Genomic DNA, 24,458 nt, shown 5'->3' on the forward strand with positions numbered 1-24,458 from the left:
TAGAAAAAAACACTAGGAAAACTTTTTTGTATTCAATTATTGGTATTCAATTGGTATTCAATTACTTCCAAAGAGGTTGGACGATGTCATCTCTTTGATTATTTCCAACAAACTTAAAATTGGGGAAAATATTTTTCCAATACGACACCAAACAAGGGAAAATATTTTTATACACACTACCACACTACACTATAATCTATATTATTATTGTAAAATGTTGCTGTCAATTATACGAAATAATTGTAGGAAACTATTTTTAAATGGATACAAATCAATTAATAGGGGCATTAAAAACACAGCTATGGAAAATTTGTCTAATACAGAACCGGTGGATGACACAGTTGGTGAGATTTTTCTCCGTATAATCATAATATTTAGTGGGCATAACCTAGAAATATTTTCGTGATTTTTATATTGTAATGTTTAAGTATTCGTTATTTAGATATAAAATTAATCTTTAGTAAAATTACAGAATAAACAATATTTCTATTTGTTGGATATATTGTTTTGGCATGTTATTTTAGTTTTTAATGATAATCGCTATGTTCAAAGTTAGGGTAGCTAAGTGACTGCCAAAGAGCGCCGGATTTATTATCCGATATGCATAATTGGTTCATGTAATGCTATGATTCCAACTACAATTCTGAGGTCAGAGAAACTGGCCCTAAACCGACATAGTTTTTTTTAGTATTAGAATGTGATGCAATCATGGTCCCCACATGCTGAAGCGTGCCCCCAGGCCTAGATCTTTGGCGGGCTCCTCTACCTATCGCTAAGGTGAAGATCAGTGTGATGCTCGATAGTAGTGTTCCAAATTCTACATGTGAATCTTTATTTAAGTATAATATCAATCACATTAAACTGTATTGCACAACCACATATTTAAAAAAATACATATCAAGTAAAATAGCGACTCAGACAACTTATTTTACTATTAGAATTGTGCCATATGTCTATCTTACTTAGCTAGTGGACCCACCACACCGGGCCCCTAGGCTAGAGCCCTGTCAACCCTCCCCTTGTGGGGGCCATTCCATAGCGAGTGAGTTTGAGACACTAGTTCTCGAAATGATCCATAATCTTCCGGCTATAAAAATGCACAATATTATAGAATTCATAAATATTATTTCTTCATCAGTACTAAATTGAAACTTATTGTAGTATTAATCATTATTTTTGTGCTGGGATAAGTATTCATAGGAACATTTCCTTTTTTGAGTGCAATGATTCTATGAGATTTCTAACAGCTATAACTCGGTGACTTATTATGGACTAACAATTTATATTATGCCGATCAGAATGTAAACGTCAAAATGCCTGGTAACGAGTGCTTGTGGGACTAGTGGGTAGTGTTTAAAATATTAACATTTATAAAAATCCCACATTTGGAAAAAATGTATAGGTAATAGAGCTTAATTTTGTGCTTTTAATTAGTAAAAATAACGGAGGATTATAGTAGTTGTCGGATAATCGAACAGTAGATTACTGAGAGAGTACTGTATATCATTTTTGCTTCAGATGAGAATGCTGAAATAGATACACTGACGTTTGTTCTGGATAAGACGAAGAATGAAGCAGAAAAGAAGGTGATTGAGCTTGTCAAAGTCATGAAAGAGTTGAATATTCATAAGAACGCAGCGTTCCAAGCCACCGGCATGATCTACAAGCCGGCCCACATCGTGCGTTACCACGCCATCACCTTACGGGAGTGCGGCTTCACTGACATCACTGCAGAAGATTTAGTATCGTAAGTAATATCATTCGTCTCGACTTTTGATACATTATATTCTCCAAATAAAAAATGTGTGTAGACAGATACGGGCAGACAAAGTGAAACTTTTTGTTTTGCTCTCCATTTTCATAATCTTCAACGTTGTCATCGTCATTATAAAACAACTGTGCACGGAATTCTTGTCATCACTAGGGAGCGGATTTATATGCAACAAAAAACATGATTATATGCATGTACATATGCACTTAAAATCATTGAAATATGCACTAAAACCAAAGAAATATGCAGTTAAAAATGAACATTTTTATGGAAAAATATTGTAAATACCCACTTCACCCCATATTACCGATAAAAAATCGAATAACAAATTAATAATCTTAAGCAATATAATACAATAACAAAAATAAATTTTACGCATATCTGTCAGTATTTTGTTAATATGCGGAAAATGATCTCTCAACGTCCACAGAGTTGATAGCGCAAAATTTAAATAAAGGTGCCTAAGTTGACTTCACTTTTTCTGATAAATTAATGAAATGCTCAGGATGCCATTAAAAATGCAAGTGCATCTACCTGATTTAGTTATGTTTCGATACAATTATAAATGCAATAGCCCTAAAATATGCATTTATTAATGAAATATGCACTAATGTCTCAAATATGCTCTAACGTTTCAAATATGCATTTATATGCACAATAAAATTTTATTTTTGGATTCTGCGTCTTTCGAAACGGATTTCTGTGCAACTTCCATAGCTGTGCATACACCGTAACAAAACATTCACTAGCATATAAATCCGGGCTCTAGTCATCACTGTAAACATTGATTGTGATTTAAACCTTTTTTGGTTGAGGGAACCCTTGGAGTATTGTAGGCACAGAACAGATAATAAATAGAATACCGATACGCTATATTCAATACACCGCATGGTGGAGCAGGCTTTTGAATGTGTGAGCGTCTTACGAAAATGAAGCACGCATTATGCACGTGCAATAGTGTGTGTAATACACCAACATTAAATGAGCGTAAATGCATAAACCGAGAGAAGTTTTCAATATTCGACGTAAAACGTATTCTAAACACGTGTGTAAGTTTAACCCGGATTCTTCCTTACTCGAGTCGATTACCTGCTATCGCCTTACCCGTTGTGTATTTCAGTTCTCATTATTTCTGAGTTCCCTGATTGTAGCCCTTGGAGCCCTACCTGTATGACACTTATTACCCTTTGGATGCTATGATATTTTTCAATATACGGGCGAGGATCGCTACTAATTATTGTCGATAAATGAAAATATTGTATTATTTTTAGAAACCTTACCACTCTAATTGATTCTGCGAAATCGGAATATTATGAAAACAATTTCGTAATTAATTTATTGTTTTGAATAGATAATGAGGCAATTAGATATCCCGCGCTGCATGTACTGTTAATAGCAACGAACAAAAAAAGAAAGGAAGGAACATACTGATTCATTACACTATAAAAATGGGCAACCAAATTCGCCATTTTGGAGAGCGACGATTTTGCGTAAACAAATATCACATGGGTCTGTACGTGTGCGTATAAACTTCATATATGTTTGTGATTTTGTGTATTTTATGTTTGTGTATCGAGCAATGTCGGCCATATTTGCCGGCCTTTCTGATTGCCGTGATTTGTACATATTATGCTCATTCCTTCTTTTTTTTATTCGTAGGTTTATAGTAATTGACATATCTCTTTCTCGCTCTATCGTATGGGCGATTGCGCGAGAGAGCGAAACACACAATCCCCGCAAGAAGTTTTGATTTTTACCAGCTATTGGAAACAATCAGTTACATCAAAATATTATTTTATTTGCATTCGATTGCGTCAGCTAACAACACGTGCTCCCCATAACATATTATTGTGAAAATAATTCCTCATTAGATCAAGATTGTGTTGATAGAACTCATATGCCACCAAAAAATAATACAAGACAATACCCACTCACAAAACATATATCAATCGGGTCATATTACACATCAATAAAACTAAATAGATAAAAAAGTTTTGTACCAGTGGTGCTGTAGTATGTTCCCAAATTAAGTTAACATTTCAGGTTTCAAAAGCAAAACGACGATCGTTGTTAGCATTCCTGGCCATTATCAAAAATAACGATATATCGTTAGTAGTATCTAAAGGGTTAAAATCCAGTGTGGTAGATTACAAAAGAGACATAATACGAGTTGTATAGTATCAAAAGTAGATCTGTGCGTTATTCATCATTTCGAGAAAACGACGAAAAACGTTTTGTTGGTTTTTTTAGTGTTATAATAGCATGAAATATGTTTCTACATTTAGAAATTAGAAATTCAATTCAAATTCAACAGTTCTACTTTTGTTTCCAAAGTATTGAACAGTTCTAATTCTGATACCAAGCCGTATTTTCCATCACAATTTTATACCACACAGATATGATTTTGATTCGAACATTATATTGGTAGTCGTACATTATGGTCAGAAGAATAATTTGGCATACTTAGTTAAATTTCGATATATTTGCGACAGTTCTACTTTTGATACTATACGACTCTATTTCATAAGTTAGCAGTGACATATCTAAGCAAAGTGCAATAGACGAAAGTGGTTTCAACAATAAATCAAGTGGGCTCTGATAAATAATGTTGCCTTCTTCATCTTTGTATGCCGTGCCTGACATTAGCGATTACTTTGGTGAAGGTGGCTCTGTTTGTTACTATGTGGAGCAGTTCCTCGGTGACCCATTGTAATTCCAGTCTGATGTGTAAAAGAAAACAGCTGTCATAGCCAATTCGAAAATAAAAAAACAAAAATGCCCATTGTCAGTCTTGAATCGCCAACTTTTTAGTTGACATTGAAGTTAAGCGCACTCTACCGAAACCGGCCCCGCACCACAGTCGGTCTTCATCTAGCATATGCGAGGGACCCTACAATTGGTGATGTGAAGCATCTGAAACAATTGGACTAGGAATGTTCTGGGAGAAGATGCCCAAGACTTAGGTTGCTACGCTCAAAATGAGCTCTGACCGAGTTTAGTGAGTTTATCTTAATGCAAAGTGCCAGGAAGAGAAAAACACGTGGAAATTACGAAAAGAAAATGAAATTACATTGTGTATACAGCATAGAAAGCGAAGCTAATCATACGGACAGCAAAAATTATGTGAAGAGATCTTCACGCCCACAGTAAGATGCCGCAATTTTTTTAAAAGCAAGATAATTGGCCTTAGTAGCAACTAGAGTTGGGTTTCGGGAATTTCCCGATGAGAATTCTCGAGAAATTTTCGAGATTTTCCATCCCGAATCTCAAGAATTGAAATTTTTAACATTTCTTTCTTATCAAATATTAATTGAAAAAATGATTTTCTATGTGAAAAAAGGGGACAAGAAACACAAAATGTTCAAAGACTGATCGGGGCATTTAACACAATTAAGCCAATGTCGAAAATGAGCGCAATTTTTGCAACATCAGGGAATTTTGTGTCTCAAAAGTGTACGCGATTGTCAGACGCAGCGATTAATTAAATTAAATACTATTTTAATAAATAATGTTTTGAATTATTTTTGTTTTCCTACTTCTTTTTTGTTTGTTTCATTTTTTTGGAATTTGTCTGTTTTTACACTTATTTTAAGATTTTTACAGGTTTTTCTTAAATTTCCCAATATCTCGAGAATTCTTTTCTGGAAATCCCGAATCTCGAGAATTCAAAATTTCATCATTTCGGGAAATCCCGAATCTCGAGATTGAGATTTTCTCGGGAAATACCCAACTCTAATAGCAACTAAGTCGGACGAGCCGATGGGCCCGACATGAGCATTTCCTCCCGTTCGGAGCACATTCACAGACATTCCCAGAGGATGTGGTTGGCATCTTGTATTTCCCCTCCGCATGGACATGTCAGATGGCTTACAAGTCCAAGCTCAAAGAGCCTGTCAGTGAAACCACCGTGTCCAGTCACAAATTGAAACATATTTGGTTATCTCCATTCGCCACTTTATATCTAGTAAAGCTTACTATCAATTACATCATCGTGGCTGTAGCAAATGTGAATCTTTTTGACAACACACAACACGGCAGACTGTCGGAAATCGCTCGACTCATGTGGAAATTAAATTTTTGTGAAAATTGTTGTTGTTTTTTAAGATATCGATCTTATCTACAGAAGAAACATATTTCGGAACTGAAATGGATGAAGAAACTACCAAAGGATTTAGACGTCCGATCGAAATTGTGCAAGTGCATTATGCAGTGGCCGGAGCATCTTCATCCGCAGCGTGTTCACTCCGACGACCTCAAGACCTTGGGTAAGCATAAAAGATCCCACTCACCAACTGGGATAACTAATAATATTTTACTTATTTTTCTTCTTAAGATGGTTCTACAGATGCTGCGAAGGGTGGAGGTAGGATGTGAAAAACCAACATAAATAGTACCTACTAAACTTTGTCAGTAATACGTATTAGTTTTCATTGAACTAAGACTACAATTTACAGTTGGTGTTGGTGAGTTTTTAAACATCCCCCTTTTGACGTTATCTGCCCAAATCCTCCGGGGGCGACCCAGCGCCTACATGGGATCTTTCACAAATTTCACGAAGAGCTCTAGATTTACTCATTCTATTTATATAATTAATACTATCAACCGAGGGTAGACGATGGAATTCTAATTTTATTGTTTTAAGTTTTGTATTATTCCATTTGAGTCATTTTTTGTGACCCGGTTTCACCTGCAGTGAAGGCTTTGACGATGCTTCATCGCAATCTGAAAGACTTTTTGCGTCAATTTGTGACAGTAATTGACGAAACATGGATTCAGTCAAAACAATGGAAGAGGACTGAGTCCCAATTTTTGAAATAGGCTATTCTATAAAAGAAAATCACTTTGCTTTTGTATGGGAAAGTTTTAAATGTGTTTCAATTTATGCAAACGCAACTAAAAGCAGCAGAGATTATTGACTTTGCCACTTCACCACTAGAGGCGCTGGTTTGTTGACGGTTGCCGGCCATGTTTTTTGACAACTACCAGAGTTGATGTGTCAAGCCAAGTATTTTATTCTATATTGAATATTATCATCGCAAGTGTTATTTTTTTTTAAGTTCATATTAGATTTGTAAAATTTAGAATTGTAACGAGATGTAACATTGTAATATCTCTCATCATCATCATCAGGGGCGCGACAACCCGGTGTGGGTCCTGGCCTCCTCCAACAGCTCCCTCCACCTGTCCCTATCCAGTGTGGCCGCTTTCCAATTTGGTACCCCCAGAATACGGCAGTCACTGGCAGCTCCATCTAACCAGCGAATCTTTGGCCTCCCTCTTCTTCTACGTCCTATTGGATTGCTGGACATCACTCTGTTTGCCGGTTCATTGTCATTCATACGGTGCACATGACCTAGCCATCGCAGTCTCCCAATCTTAATTGATTGAACTGCGCTGCAATCTTCGTACAGTCCGTAGAGCTCATCATTATATCTTCTCCTCCAATTGGTGCCATCCCTGATCGGTCCATATATACGGCGGAGAATTTTTCTTTCAAAGATGTTCAGGGCTCGTTCATTTCGCAGAGTTAATGTCCAGGTTTCCGATGCGTAGGTGAGCACTGGCTTTACAAGTGTTTTGTAAAGAGTGCTTTTAGTTCGACGAGATAGTAAGCGGGACTTAAAATGTCTTAACAGACCAAAGTAGCATTTATTCGCAGACATGATTCTCTTGTTGATTTCTTCTGTAATATCATTATGTCGAGTTACAAGAGATCCAAGGTATATGAAACTGTCGACCGTATCAAACTTGTATGCACCAATATCTAACTGTAATATACTTATATATAATATATAATAACTTGTAATATCTCTATGTAATAAAAACATTTTGTAAGCGAAGTTTATAATAAATTTAAAAAAAATCCCACTAATATGTTTTTGTAATTTGACAGGTTCGATTCGAGTTCTCTCTTATTAGTATATACTCGGAATTGTTGCAGGTGATCTTCGCTTCGAGGTGATGCAAAAATTCTTGGAGTGGCGCATCCAGATGACCATGGAGGAATTTATGAAGGCCACCCTCAACTATAACTTCTTCAAGCACCGCCCTCTGACCCACATAGATGAAAACACTACACTGGCCTTGGAGAAAATTCACATGCCGGTGGAGAGAATAAAGAGGTACCCGTTCGTTCTGGCCGTGGATCCGCAGAACACACGGAACATTCTCAGCAAAATCAAGACCCTGGGTGGAATGGAGACGGTCAAGGTCTTGAAGTTCTATCCCACTGTCATGAGAGCCAATTGCGAGTCCATCATAAAAAATCTTGCCATATTAAAGGTTCAGTATGCCATGTTGTTTAATTTTCACTGTTTACTTGAAAACATGACGTGTGTCGGGATGAAAGGTTACATGTAAATTGTACATATTACATTTCACCGTAGCACAGTTCGCCTACGTACGCACCATAGCAGTTAACCTAACCTAACAAATAATCTAGTATATCGACTGTTTTCAAAATTTATGTGCCGCTGGCTTCCTACAAACCGAAAAAAACTGTGTTTTATTTACACATGAATTTTATCTCAGTACTATACGACACAAAGAGGTTAGACGGTGCTTAATATGCGACCATAATATATTTCTGATACAACCAGGCCCGAAATGGCATTTGTTGCGGCCCAAAATAACAAATACTTCACCAAATTTTTCATATTTTCATTTTTGAATATGATAAAAATCTGTATTCGATAAGTGAATAAATTATGCAGTAGCAACGATATATAATTTGAATCGTCACTGATAGAAAACTTAATGCTATTAATGGTATTAAACCCTTTTACTCCCAGCTGATTTAGCCTAGCATATGTGAAAACTCCCAAGCGTTTTTTGCCAAAAAATCGTCGATTTAGTTTTTTTTTAATAAATAATTCTACACATGTTTTAAAAATGTGAAACTTTTTTTGTGTGTTCTCAATAGTGTATAAAGCAATAATAAGTAATAATATTGATAGTTTACATCAATAAAACAAAAGAAAAAAATAATGTATTAATATTTATTTAGAAATGAACGGATAAAACTATGTTTGAACTGCAAAACAAGTGTGACAACATTTTTTTATTTAGAATTGATATATCAAATTTTATAGTATAATCTATTCTTATCTAGTAACAGAAAAAAAAATAAACTTATTATTTCTCTATGAAATAGAATTTTTATAAAAAAATCGTATAGTGTCAAGGTATTCAAGAATATTATTCAATTCACGAAATCGCACGAGAATTCGATACAGTATCGAGGACCAACTGATATGGGAATGAAGTAATTTCAAAAAATAAGTTTCAAAGCACTAAATCTATTATAATAATATTCATTCATGTATTTTTTCACCATCCTACCAAAAAAACAGTGGGCATTCATTGTTCGCTCCGTCAGAGTTCATAATAATTACAAAATTCATAATTATGTGATATATGAATCATAAAACAACTAAAAGAAATCTCACAACTTAAAATGTGTCATAAAAATAATGTTTTATTATTTTTTTGACCCTCTTTGGTTTCAGTTCGACAGCAAGAGCAATTATGACTTGTGAGTTATTAGGGTATGACATAATTATAAACAAGTGCCATACTAAAATAAATATTAGTCACAACTAACACAGACCGAATATAGTGCTATGTCTACATGAGACGAAATATGACGGTAAAAAAATTGGAATAAATCGTAAATTTGGATCCAAACTTTCGGCCGATGGATCGGCCCAGATGGAGTTTTTGCATAGGTATGGTGGGCCGAAATATCGGCCGAATGGGAGTAAAAGGGTTAATATGATTATATTTTCACGGGTGGGTATAGATTTGCGACCGAAATTCATCTTTTTACAATGAATCACACCGTCTGTGGTGCAGGTGCAGTCTATTTTTAGATTATTGTTTTCAAAACGCGCATTTTAGTGTTCCCCAAGAATTTTGTCAGTGCATGACGTTTGTGAATCGATATTAAAAAATCACTTGTTTTAACAGAAAAAATACAGTTCGATTATGAAACATTTGTTTGTGTACATTTATGTATGTATAGTGCGTGTATAAAGTTCTTTATGTACTTTTATTGTTTTCTAACAAATTAATCGTGTCTGAACTAATTTTCTTCTTGCAAATATGCACGTAATGCGGAGTGGAGAGTGATTGAAGTTGCTGATAAAATTATGTAACTACAGTATAACCCCTATTTTACGTTTTTTAAGGGACTGAAAAAAAAACCTAATTGGAGGGAAAATGTAAAAAGGGGGTATTGAAAAATAAAACATTTAAATTTTATGTTTCTAAAAAAATAACGTTTTATTAAAAAACAACATTCAATTAAAATTTTTATTGAAATTTTTTTTATTTTTTATTAAAAAAATCATGTAGGTATATTAGTTTGTTGCATTTTTGTTTTTTGTAATGTAATTCTCACCTTACGCCGTTCGAATGTCACGACCCAATCATTGTCAAGCGGGAGTAACTCGCATATTTTGAATATTTCCGACGTAAATCGCGGGAAAGAAAAACGTAAATGCGGGTATTAAATCTACTGAAATACATCGGGACTGAAAAAATTACACGCAATTGCCGGGAAAACGTGAATTCCGGGCACGTAAAAACGAGGTTATACTGTATTAATTAAAAATAAAACATAAAATGTATAATATCTCATCTAGTATAATATATCATTATTTTTCAACACTTTGACCCTTTGCGGCTCGTGAAAAATTTGAAAATGTATAAATTGGCGCTTCTTTCAAAAAGCCTGTGCACCACTGGTGTACAGCTACTAAGATACTGAGATGGACTAAGAGAATCCATCAACTATGACCCGCCATTTATATGAAAGTCACTGTTGATGTCAGTTCCAACTGGGAAATTTGCTGATTTGACATTGTTGCAATTTTGAGGCATTTTGATGAAGCGGTGAAAGCTAGTTAGTTGACTTGTAAAATATGTTTACTTGAAGATCGCTCGAATTGTTACAATAAGTGCTAGTACTTCGATACAAAAAATGAAAAACTACCCTCGATAGCTGTCGATAGCGGCCTATAGCAGTCTTGTGTATAGAATAGATGCGCAGGTTATGTTATATATGCCATTCTCCCCCTTCTAGTATGCGGCCATATATATCCTATTATCACCGGCCTTCTTCGCGCTTAGGCGGAGATGGCAGACCGTGATAATGTCATGGCCAAAGAAGCGGGGGTGGGAGACAGAAACGCACGGTGTATGCTGTCGAGGCTGGTTTATTTTATCGTAGATACAGGGTATCGTCGTTGGCAGTGGGTTAGTAATGGCGATTTGGCGGCTGCAGACGTGGTGTCGCGGGCTGGGTTGCTGATGCTTGGCATACGAGGCGAGAGTCAGTGATTGCGGCTTGGCAATGCAGTCTTTTTGGCGGGAGACGCTGGCTGGGCTGTTCGGAATGCTTTTAGCTTAGGATGCTTCCTTGGCGCCGATGGGGTATTTTTGGCTGGAGACGTGAAGATGCTGGCTTGGCTTCGCGTCCGAGGCGAGCAGAGGCGATGCTAGGTGTCCAGCGTCCGATGCGAGAGAGAGATGATGGCTGGGCTGCAGATGCTTGTTGCTCCGCGTCCGAGGCGAGAGAGAGGTCCTGGCTGTTCGGCGTCCAATGCGAGAGAGAGATTTTCGCGCGCGTCCAACTGTCAGATTGCCGGCATCAACGCGCTCTCTGTTTTACCGACGAATTGACTAGTGGCGGTGCGAGCGACCATTTTTGACAGACCGCATCTGTGTTTTGGCGGGAACGTGGACGAATTCGAATTTTGAGGAGGCAGGCTCCGCTCGGCCGAGGGTTGCGAGAACCGCGAAGAGTGGACGTAGGCTGTGGTGTTATGGGAAAATTGATGGTTCGGTCCGCCCTTTGAGGTGGTCTCCTGTGGGAGACCTTCATCCGGTATCACTATGCAGTACTTATATCTCAAATACGTCGAACACACATTCATCAGTTTTAAAACAGTCAAAACTACAATCCTATATCGCGGCTGAAGAACGATAAGAAACACTGGCCTTCGTAATCATGAATTCTTTATTTGACAGGCGAATAACATAACACCGCTGATGCAGAGCAAAGCGGTCCACATCTATACCCTTAAACCGGAAACCCTATTGAAGAGATTCACTAAACTAAACAATTTTCCAGAATACTTAGCGCAGTCTTCTAATAAAAGAGTAAGTTTCAGAGTCATTATCATAACAGTATTTCAGTGATACAAAATTAGTCATAACACTCTATTGGTTCAAATACATTATCATCATGTTATGTGCTGTCACAGTAAGCTATGGGAGAAAAGTGTGTAATGTCATTTTTCTTTGTATTTAAAATGTTATCAGACTGATGCTCCCATCCCGTAGCACATTTTGAACTTTTAAATGAACATTGTCAGTCAGCAAAATCTGCTGAAATCGCCAGAACAACAATGGGCTCTATGTTACGACCGTACTCCCTGGATAAACGTCAGATTTTTTATTTCAATATTTGAAAGCATCTAAGTGACACTTTTTGAGCATAGACAATCTTTGAAAAAATGCTATTATATGGGTAACACGCTATTATAAGTACATATATAAAAATCTTTTACAATGAAAAATAGATTACAAAAATCAGTATAGCATATTAGAGTTCGCCAATGCATTTCATAAAATTTAAATAATTATAAAGTAACCTTCGACACAAAGATACTCGTGCTTAAACCTTCATATAAAAACGCTTCAAATAGGTAGGTAAGTATGCGAAAATAAGGAAAATTTTTCAAAATAACGTTATAGATAATTTAGCCGTGTTAACTAAACGATATTGTTATTATTTCAGATTATTCCGACTCAAATTTAATCAATAAAATAAGAAATACGAGTGAGATGAAAATGAGCCATTGAATGGCATTTATTTACCCTTTGATTAGTGATTGTTTTTATAAGATAATAATATGTATCCATAGTCAGTATTCCGTATTTGTATTCATTTAATTAAATGTATAATAAATAAAACAGGCTCCAGTTTATGAGCCCCAAAAACATTTCGCCTCCACAAACAAATGGCCCGGTCAAATAGCCTCGATAAAACGGCTCGCACTGATTGAAATTAAATGTCACTGGTTTTCATTAAAATGCCACTTTTCCTACTTAAAACTTACCTTTCGGCATAATATACCTATCATAAATATTCATGAAGCGTGTTTTCATATTACATATACCAAACTAACCTCGTAATTTTTTTAAATCTTAATTTTCTCGGTTATGCTTTCAACCTAGGGGTAGACTACAACTTAATATATTATAACTACCTACTATCTTATTACTTGTCTTGAAGGCCGACGAAAAAACTTTGGAATATGTAAATAAGTGTTTTATGAAACGTATCTGCATTGCAACCGCGCTTATCGTCGGCTTTCGTGGACGACATTAATTATTATTGTTTCAAAATTAGCCATTTACAAGGTTGAAAAAGACGTAGCTTTATTTTAAAAGAAAAAAAAGCCAAAATATAATCAACGCTTGAAAGAAATAGGAACTTCCATATTTCATTACGCTTCGACATGATAACAAAATATTACTATATTATTATTGAAACGATCAATCGATAATAATCGGCCGTGGCCGGCGAAGGGATACATATATATATTATAATATTCTGCCGATAACTTCACGTCGTGGCGGAGGCCAACCTTAGTCTATGGGCCAACCTATCAATATTGAACAGTATTGCAAGCTGTCAAAAATGGCAACTTATCGGCAGAATAATAATAAGTATACAATGCCGGGTTATGAGTACCAATTTCAGTTAATAACTATCAATCCAACCATCTCCAGAGAGAGAGAGAATTCTCGTGAACGGGATTCAATAAGGTAAGAGAAATAATTTATCTATGATATTGTATGTTTATTGATGGTTTCTGGTAATTTAAATTCATTTTACCTCTTTCTCCATGGATGTCAGATAACTGTCAAAATATCCGAATGCATTGCTTGAAAGTTCTCATTATATGCCAATTACTTCATATTGTGCCGATATATTATTTTATAAGCCTAGAATATTGAATAATTGTAACTATTTCATACAATAATTATGTATGTATAATAAGTCACGTATTTTTTCTACATCCAAAAATAACGATTTATTTTTGTTTCAGCTGTCACAAACCAATCAATATTATCCGGATAATCGACTAATATATACGTCACAAGGTAATAATTTAATCACCAAATATAATTTATATAAGTTAATCGAACGTTTTGACAATGCCCGTGTTTCCCGAGGATTAAATTCAGTTTACTAAAGTGGAATATTGTTTTGATTCCAGCCTGTTTTCACGCTGAAATGGAGGCCTTTGGAACAGATGATCAGAGCAGGATTACGCATTCGTATGGACTCGGGTGTCGAAACGCCCGAGGACCCACTTCCTGGTCCATCTCGGACACAAAGGAGGTCAAGGGAGTGACCGGTGTGGAAGAAGAAGTAGGTGAGGTCGTTCGTGGTAGGCGAGGACATGCAAGGCGTACCTAGTGCTTGTGTGACTGAATCGTGGTCAACAGCAGAATAAACTCCAGCACCTGGGCAGTTTACAGTAGTGTCGGGTTGGCTGGTGAAAAACATTAGTCTGTGGGACTATTCGCAAAAATAGAGGTCTTCAACTTGAGTCAGTCTTTGAACGGAAGGGCGAGTTGGTTATCTGTATAAAAGGAGATATTAGGTATCTTACATTCTTGGAGAGATAAGCCTATAGTGAGGATATCATCTATCCATTTCAGCGACATGATGAATTTGGGCCTCAATTACAGAAATAAGTGTGTAACGAAGCCTGAGTCTGTTGTTACTACATTACTGTCCTCTGGTAACGATGTCTCGTCTTCTCAGGCTACGAGGCGTAATGTGATGCTGGATTTGCCTGTCGGATTATCTAAGCATACCTTACAGACGATTCCAGCAACGCACACCCGTCAAGAGTATGTAAGGAATGTGCCAAGGTGAAGAGAGGCGAGACTCAGTACACGTGTAAAGTTCCTCTGCACTATTAAACGGTTTTCTATTCTTCTTGAAAGTTTCATTTAAATATTCCCATAAATAACCCAATAAACTAAGAATACATTATTTACCATAAAAAAACCAATTTCACCCAAAGATGGGAATAAAATCCGGGAATACGGCTAGATTTATAAAAATCTGCCGGGGCTGGAAGTGTTGTCGGAGGGAAAAGAGAGAAAGAAAGATTTATTTTTTATTCTTATCATAAAATCCGGCAATTCGATGAGCTCTTGCCAGAAGAATCTGCCAAAGAAACTGGCAGGCCACTATAATACACCATACATACAAATATATTTAATTAATTAATTCTTATTTGTAACATTATCAAACTATATTATAATTTATACATGGAAACGAATTAGACGGTAGCAAAATCTGTACCACCATACATACAAATATATTCAATTAATTAATTCTTATTAACATTAACAAACTATATTATAATTTATACATGGAAACTTAGGTACATAATGGATTTAGACAGCAGCAAAATATTTGAAACCTCCTTGGCGGTGATCACGACGGAAGGAATAGGGGTGTCTAGCCATGCAGTAAAGGCTGGTTGTCGATCTCAATGATTTAATTAAAATAAAATATTGTATCTAGTAATTATCAAATGGTTTAAGTATTACACATTCTTTTATTTTAATTAAATCATTGGGATGTTTGCGATCCTCGGTCATCAGTCTCTGTAAAGAAAATTATTATTTATTATTTTTTTTATTGAATATGAAGTTACTAATTCATATTGTTAGTGTTAAAAGAAAACAAAACACATTGTTATTGTTTCATCGAACGCTGTTTTGGTATCTGACCAATTGTATAGCATCAATAACGTTGGGCTATACCATTATATCATTAATGTATTTAGCAGGTAGATTTATTTTATAGTTCTGGTAGAACACACTTTAATCCTAGAACTGTCAGTTTGTTGAAAACGATGATGTCTGATCAATGTACTCACCCTGTGCTATGGAGAATGCGGCAGTTTCAAGAATTGATACATTTCACCTTGCCTTTCCCAGCATACTGAACAATCAAAACATAAAATTAGTTTACATGTCGCCTCGATAATGAATAGAACTATTCCATACAAATGTGAAAACATTTATTTGAACAAACGATAAAATTCTTCAAATACCAAAATTTATGGTTGTGGGGTAACCAAGATATGATCGCAGAATGGTTCTATTAAAAGTAATAAAGGTGTATATACAAAAATATATATAGTTTAGTCTTATAGTTATTAATATAAGACTTGGAATTTTAAAATGCCTATATCTCTGAATTTTGTAGATGTGGAACACGTCTCTTCACTACCGAGACAACGATAATACAATACACGAATAGGAAGGCTAATTATTCAATATGGCTTTAGAGACTACCGATGGTTCTTCATTAAACCTATGTGATAACTGGCTTATGCAGGATAACATAAATATTATTTGGAGAAACAAAAAGTTGATGGGGATATGGGCCTAGAAATGAAAACGAAAAAACCAAGTGAACAAGCCAGTAAACAGGGCAAAGAAATCAAACGCAGAATCTGAATTGCCTGCGGTCCGGTACATAATAATTAATAAGTGCTTCCGCAGTCTACTGAAACAAATTAAATCAAAACAAATATGCAACAACGATGCGCTAGAAGACAATAGCCCTAGTGGATGCACTGGAATAACACAATAAATAAATTATTAAGAAGGTACTTCAGTGAAACGGCAAATAATTTTCAACTATAGGTGCGATGAAATTTCGGACCAGCTGAAAATCAGAACGAAAGTCGAGCTGTGAAAACGTCAATTTGTTTTGTGATGGTGACGGGGGAATTAATTCTTAAATCGTGTAAAGATGACAGAAAACGTTACCCATTTACTTGAAAAAGAAAACTTGTCAATATATTATTATTAGTAATAGAACAATAAACATAACATTAAATGTACACATTATGTTTTGTTCTGCACGCGTCATTTGCACAATCTTCGCGTCGCATAGTCACGATCGTTTGAGACCGTGCCCCAGCTGAAGTATAGCCTTAAATAGAACAGGTAGGTTCGTCGATAGTCAGGATGCCTGAATCCGGTTCATAATAGATAATACGTGCTACCGCAGTCTACTGAATCAAATATCCATTCAACAAAAATACGGCGCGGATTCCGCCCGATTGTCAGAAACTGGTGACAATAAATATGCATGCCCCGAAGGAGAGTTCACACAGCCAGATAGAAAACGATGCGCTAGAAGACAATAAATAGGCCTGGTGGCTGCACGGGAATTACACCATAAATAAATTATTAAATATAACATGTAGGTTCGTCGATAGTTAAGGACGCCTGAATCCGGTTCATAATAACCAATAAGTGCTGCCGCAGTCTACTGAAACAAATTAAATCAGAACAAATATCCATTAAGCCGCGTTGACACGGTCCAAGTACGATCCAAGTACACTTGGATCGAGTGCCACCCAAGTGACAGCTTCATACTAATTATTCCTATCCAAGTTAACTTGGATGAGTAGGACGCGGTCCAAGTAGCTTGGATAGGAATAATTAGTATGAAGATGTCTCATACGAGTGCACTTGGATGGCACTCGATCCAAGTGTACCTGGATCGTACGTGGACCGTGTCAACGCGGCTTTAGTCGAGGACCTCTGAATCCGGTTGACTTGAAGAACAGGCAAGCCAGGTTGAGGTTCTCATGTCACAACATACCATTCACTGATATGCAACAATATATTATTGAATGCATCCGTGTTGGTTTTGGCAAATCTCTTCCGCCACGTGACCTCATCCAAGTAAGATGGCAACGACGATTCAGGGATACCATACAATGCCTTTAACCTTTGTTTAGCATGCGCCCAAGTTCCCTCAATCATATTAGTATGAACCCCAGTTTCAGGATTCACGAAACTTTGACTATGGTTTACTGTCATGTGCTCGTAAGCAGGTTCTACAGGTATTTGCGGAATTCCATTATAGGAGCGCCATTGGTCAGAATAAATTATTGACCCGGGAGCAATATTGCCTGCAATGAGTGGCAGAAGAGTCGCAGCCTTACGGTCAGGTACCGCAGTTAAAAATACCTGTTTGTTAGATCTAGAAACACCACCGAAAACCCATTTCTCCTTTCGGTACCGTCCACGGTAGTTTTTGCGCCTAGCGAATACCGATTCATCAATCTCTACCACTTCCCCGTCACCACCGATTTTGTATGGATTCTTTTCAAAATAATTTGAGCAGACATCCCTGAAATATTGGTTCCATACCGCAATAGTCTTGGGGGAAACCGACGCTATCTCCGAAGTGGTCACGCCAGAGAATTGGTATGACCAACAGGCGAGGAGTTTGATGATGGTACCAAACGATAATTTAGATTGCTCCCATAAGGTACCAGATTTTGGGGACTTAGAAAAACTCTTGTGCGTTGGGCATCGCCACATGTGTCCAGGCCCATGTCGCACCCACGTCGTGATTCTGTTGCAAGTACCGCAGAGAGGTGCTTGCAGCCTCGCACACTTTCTCTCCTGTAAAAAACTAAGTGCGGCCTCTTCGGTACTGCTAAGAAGGTAAATTTTTTCAATTGTCAGTACAAACCGTGACATGATGGATGCGTATTAAGTACCTACTTATCTAACCATAAACGTTATGAGAAACACGTGATAAATGCGTATTAAGTACCTACTTATATAACCTATAAACGTTATAAGAAAATACTTCAAAATACTTCACTAGTACGTACGTGTGTGGAAGCTCAGCAATGCAGCGAAACTTACTCGTGCTCGAAGAATGAATGGTGAATAATTCCGATGATCAGCTCAGCTAGCACGTGGTGTATCGGTCGAGATGAGCCAAGAGAATGAACGAAGAACATAATATATCCGATATAGAAAAATGTAAACGACAAGTATTGTAGCCAACGTAATAATAATTGTATTGTTAATTAGGTATTAAGTTAATTAATATTTCACTGTTCTCTGTGACCGTAATTATTGTCTTCGCTTATAATAGCGGTTATTTTTATTGTCTACGATTATAATAGCTGGATAGCCATGGTTGTCTATGCCCAAAAAATGGCATTTAGATACTTTCAAGTGTAGACTAAAAAAATCTGACGTTTACCCAGGGAGTACGGTCGTAACATAGAGCCCAACAATGTAGTCACCTCATACGTACCGCACTACATCGGTAACCCCATGACTCAATAAACTTTTTTTATTATTTTCTACATGCCTACACATTTTTGACTCAAGTCAAATCGCATGTCCTTTGTTTTTAGTGATTTTATCTATGTACAGGTTAGGTTCTGCTCAAAATAATATCTATGGATGCAATATTGCAAGTAATTTTAACGTACGCACACGCAGAAACATACTTGAAATTAGTATGAATAATGAATAATAATTCAAAATACTAATACATTAGAATTAGCACTCTCCACTATTGAATTTATAGAGATAGTGATCATTCAAAATATTCTGCGGAATGACGAAACCATAGACTAAATTTGTCGCCGTACCAACATGTGACGGTAAGTGACGTGATCATAATGGAATTGCAGCATAAAAAGTAAATTGTCAGTAAAATTTGATATATTGCATCCTTTGTATTCTGTCGCTAGAGGTCTCAAGTGGCATTGCACAGTATGTTATGTTCTTTTCAGTCACTTCAGATGGTGCTGTACCAGAAAAAGGTGGTGCAGAGACTGAACCATCTCCAGATCGTCAACAAGCAATGCACAGTCCTCCATAAACTCTTGGAACCGGACGACAACAATTTTTACAGGTACATATTCCAACATCATTTCATCAAAGGCATGATGTAGGCAAAGGCAAAGATATCACCATTAGTTCTGCTTACGTCTTGATGCGGGATTTCCAACTGTTTTGTTATATTTTCCCTTTTCAGCTATGCCCAGAACTTTGGCGACAGGTCGTCCACATCAGACCTGGCTTTTGCGATCTCAGGTCGCCTCACAGACACGGACACTGAGAGTACTCGGGAAGAATCGCTGAAGAAATACAGATTGGTGAGGGACCAGATCGACCGCCACGAGAACAACAAGTGCGTGCCCATCGTCACCGTCTATAACACCATAACGGCTTTGCTCGAGGAATTCTCCAAGGACGAATTGAAAGCCAACTGTCAGATTCTTTTGTACCCACTGTGAGTTGAATTTTTCCTCACATTTAAATTAATCTCTCAAAATTGTTTCGTCCGAAATACTACCATAAAACAAACCTTGTATTTATATACAAATTCATACACATTCCATAGTATCTATTTTAGTTGAATTTGTATTGTATGTATTTTTTGATAACCACATTTCCATTACAAGTATAATGTATTCCTTATCGGGATCAATTTTTAGTAGGATGTTTATTCCTCATTCGAAATGAGAAAATGCTTTTGACACGTGGGAATAGAAAAAAAATACCTATAATAATAATAAATGACAGATCGCATTGTCTAAAAATACATAGTAGGTAAATACTCTTCAAGAATAAGCATTACGTTTAATTTAAATATTATAAGGGTACTTTCGTGGATTGACCTAACATATGTAAAATAGGTTCGATGTGATTGATTTTGAAAGTGGGACTATGGCCGAGCCTGAACTTGTGCCTGGCTCACCACAATAGCTCACTGTACTCTGATAGGGTGAAGGCTAACCTTGTATACCGTTGTCAGAGCAAGCAAGACTACTGTGCTAAGCTGGGTCAGAGCCAAGTCCGTCCCAATGCTAACTGCTAACTGATTGTTCAAGGCCAAGTATCGCCTTATATAATGAACTAGGCGGCCCCTTCCTCGCCGTCCAGGTAATAACGCCAGTACGCTTCGGTGGGGGGATGTGCGATGGTGGGGACGCCCGTGCTGACTGTGGGTGACATTCGATGTGCGAGCGAGAAAGTATTCGGAGGCCGTGCGCTATAATATATAATTGCTTAGGTCGGTCCTTGGACTTTATGCGTCACTTATAATATTATCACACTAACCTCATCAGGCGGCAGGGGATGCCGCGCCATGAAACTTTAATTTTGATCTAATGGATTCAAGCTCATCCATTAGAATTTAAATTCAAATTCCATCAAGTACCTTCGGTCGAAAGTATTAATATTAATATTAATTTTGATCGATTTACAATGCTTGAGACCACTGTAGCGAGAGAATGCCTAATCTGATCGGAGCAATTCTCGTGTCAATTTGTGCGATAAGAACCAAACTAATTAATACATTAACAAATTCATTTATGCCCACAAAAAATGACTGCACCAACAAATAAGAAACAAAAACTTGGTGAAGCTAGTAGTAGTAATTCTGGCAGACAATTTCAAAATATGTGTACCGAAATGTATGGCGTAATTGAAAAAAGTGTTTAAGTTATATGTCTGCTATGTTCTGTGAGTGGTATCTAGAACAATGATACTCAACCTTTTTTTTCTTCGGACCAAATACATATATTTGTAAAGTAACGCGGGCCACATCACTACTGATGTGATGAAAAAAATCATGAAACCCCCCTTTTTTACAAAACATTTTTGAGATTTTAAAAATTATGCGTGTTTTTTTTAATTGATCGTGTGCAATAGCAACACTCTTATACCAGATCTGATGTGGACCATAATGACAATCACTATCTGTGCGTCAAAGTCGAAACGAATCTCAAGATATACGAAATTCCTGATAATAAATGTGTTTCGGGCCGCACATAAAAGCTTAAAGGGCCGCAGGTTGAGTATCGCTGATCTAGAACATCATCATTTTTTTAATAGTATTTTTGAAAACTCTTTTTTCCTCATGAAAAAATGCTCAGCATGTCAGCTGAAGTTGGAAAATAATATTTGGGAAATTTTGGCACGCGTATATAGGCTTGTCAACCCTGCTCTAGGTTAACAGTTAGCGTAGTAAGTTCTTGTCACATGCCATTTGTCGAATTTTATTATGTTATCCAGCATTATTTGGTCCAAATATTTCTATCTCCAACGGTACTGTAACCAACATAGATTTTGTGTGCCCACTGAAAACAAGTCAGAACCAGCGTTTTGCAGCCAAATAAGCAGAATTAGCTACAACATCTCGAATAATAAGATTTATTGTTTGTTTAAATTATCATTTTTTATGGCACTACAACCCTTGGTGGGTCTTGGCCTTCTTCAAAAACTTCCGTATGATTCAGCGCCGACACTTTCTTACATTCTTAAATCTTCTTTGGCGCAGTCCAGCCATCTAAGTTTCGGCCGTCCAGGTCTTATCTTGCCCTCGAAGGTTGCATACATAGCTTGCCTTGTTGGTATATCCTCATGCATTCATTTTAAAATGCCACTTCACCCCCATAAAGTGTGTACAACTCCTCATTATACCTTGACCTCTCAAAGATATCCATATTTCTCTTATCTTATCTTTCTATTATGTATTAGTTAATATTGTACGCAGAAGAGTTTTATATAGGGTCTTTTTGGTTTTTCTTGAGAGTGCCTTGTTTTTTAGAAGCCTTTGGTGGCCAAAATAGCAACTGTCGGCGAGGTTGATCCGACGATTTATTTCGTCGCTTGTGTTTTTAGTGTTTGTGACAAGGGACCGTAGATAAACAAATGAATCCTCAGTTTCAATATAGTTTCATGAAAAAAATGTAATGTTTCTTCAATCTATCGCACTATACTTTCTACCGATCAGTCATATTGTCGAAGATACGAGAATGCGTTGCAACTTTACTGTGAATCATTCCACAATATTACTGCAGTAAACACGTATCTTGACTTACGAGAAAGAACTTCATTATAATCATCTGTCGGAGTTCAGTATTCTGTATACTTACAAATACGGAACTCAAGATGCGAGTTTATAATATTTATAAAAGACTTTTATTGTGATACAATATTTTGCATTGCTTAAATCTATGTATGTTTTGAGATACGTGTTAGTGGAATATGTGCGTATTCTGATTCTATTCAAAACTGACAAAAATTGAGATACATGTTTGTAGAAAATTAGTAACGTTATTTTATAATAGGGTATAATCATGGCCCCCACAAGGGGGGGTTGACAGGGCTCTAGCCTAGGGGCCCGGGCTCAGGAAGGGCCTGGCGTGAGGAGTCGACTAGATGAGTGAGATAAACACATACCACAAATTTGCTCTAATAGTAAAAAAGGCGCTATTTTGCTTCAATAATTATTAATAATTAAAATATTTGATTGTACGATGCAATTTTTAACTATGTGCCGATACTCGACAACTCCATAATTCAAATGGATGTAAATGGATTGGAAAAATACAAAAAAATTGCTAAAAAATACACCTTAATTTTTCCGCATACACAATGGAAAACGCTAATGTAGCGCGTCACACTGCCTTTACCCTTAGTGATAGGTAGGGGGGCACGCCAAACATCCTAGCCTGGGGGCCCGTTTCAGGATGTGGGGGCCATGGGTATAATAGTGTACGTACACAAAAAAATAATAATTGTCTTTTGTTTATATAACAGGGAAAATATACGAAAAACCTTGGAAATATTATCAGAGAAGAAAAGACTTCATTCCAGTGCTGCTGACCCATCCAGACATTCCGACAGCAGTGATTCAGACGATACGCTTCCTTTTTCCAGTAGAGAATGTGATTCCAATTACAATGCGGATGCTGAGTGCGAAGAAACGAATCAGACTAATGCAACTGATCCGTTTGCCGACTTGAAATATGAATCGATCGACAACAAACAGAAACTGTCTTTAGTTTTGTATTTGATGGAGAAGGATCATTCTTTCACTGGCGGTGGAATCTGGGACGGATACAAAGGTGTGTGGGAACCTTCATGACAAATTTAATGGGTGTATTTTTACACTCATATGGCGAAAAAAATAAACAATAATATGGTGACAAAAAAATTACTCGTGAAAAAATGAGTGATGGAGCCTTATGAAAATTTAGTATTACAATACTTGATGGTATTTCTATAATATACCTAGTATGAAAAAACTGGTAGTTACAGTAAATTAATATCTTGTATGTTGGAATATTGCAGTAGCGAAGGGTGGAGGTAGGCTGTTAAAATCTGCCATAAAAAGTGCACATTAAACTTTGTTAGTCATACGTTTTTGTTTTTATTGATATTGGTTAGTATTGAAAATCAATTAAACGCTGTCTAAACTGAAATATGATAGTTTTGGTATATTTTGGGCGATATGACAAAAATTTTGACACTTTTTCATTCATACTTATTTGTTTTCATATTGTTGGCTCATTTTTTTTGAATTCATTAAGCCCTGCGTAAACCAAACTATAATAGATAAAAATATTATGCTATCTATAAAATATTCTAAGTTATGTATGACTTAATTGCATAATTGTAGATATTTTATAGATGGATATATAGATATTTTAGATATGGTATTGGTTAGTTTTTAAAGTTTAATTAAACACTGCAAAAACCAAGCCATAATAGATAGATAATAGTCGAAAAATAATCGTCTACCTATAGAATATCTAAAATTATGCCATTAAACCATGCATAATTTTGGATATTTTATAGATAGAATAATATTTTTGGTTTGGTATAGGCTGGGTTTAATGAATTTAAAAAAATTGATCAACAACATGTGTAATATGTATTCTTAATTCATCGAAAACAAATAAGTATGAATGAAAAATTGTGCACTTTTTGTCGAATCGCCCATAACATACCA

At 36.4% G+C, this 24,458-nt stretch overlaps 1 protein-coding gene and 1 long non-coding RNA gene across 2 annotated transcripts; both read left to right on the forward strand.

The window, feature by feature from the left end:
• Positions 1–186: 186 nt before the first annotated feature.
• LOC147069199 (transcription termination factor 5, mitochondrial-like) lies at positions 187–23,723 on the forward strand. Its single transcript, XM_085951266.1, has 8 exons — positions 187–344; positions 1,519–1,747; positions 5,876–6,036; positions 7,713–8,053; positions 11,804–11,935; positions 19,444–19,565; positions 19,689–19,946; positions 23,264–23,723. Exons 1-8 carry the CDS (start codon positions 215–217, stop codon positions 23,589–23,591), a joined length of 1,701 nt encoding a protein of 566 aa, XP_085807392.1. The 5' UTR covers positions 187–214; the 3' UTR covers positions 23,592–23,723.
• LOC147069200 (uncharacterized) lies at positions 13,181–14,133 on the forward strand. Its single transcript, XR_015071223.1, has 3 exons — positions 13,181–13,609; positions 13,894–13,948; positions 14,065–14,133. It is a non-coding gene; the product is annotated as an uncharacterized LOC147069200 (long non-coding RNA).
• Positions 23,724–24,458: the final 735 nt, after the last annotated feature.

The sequence above is a fragment of the Rhyacophila brunnea genome, unplaced genomic scaffold (assembly GCF_057557595.1).
Source record: "Rhyacophila brunnea isolate RB1 unplaced genomic scaffold, BYU_Rbru_1.0 scaffold_24, whole genome shotgun sequence".
Taxonomy (NCBI): Eukaryota; Metazoa; Arthropoda; class Insecta; order Trichoptera; family Rhyacophilidae; genus Rhyacophila; species Rhyacophila brunnea.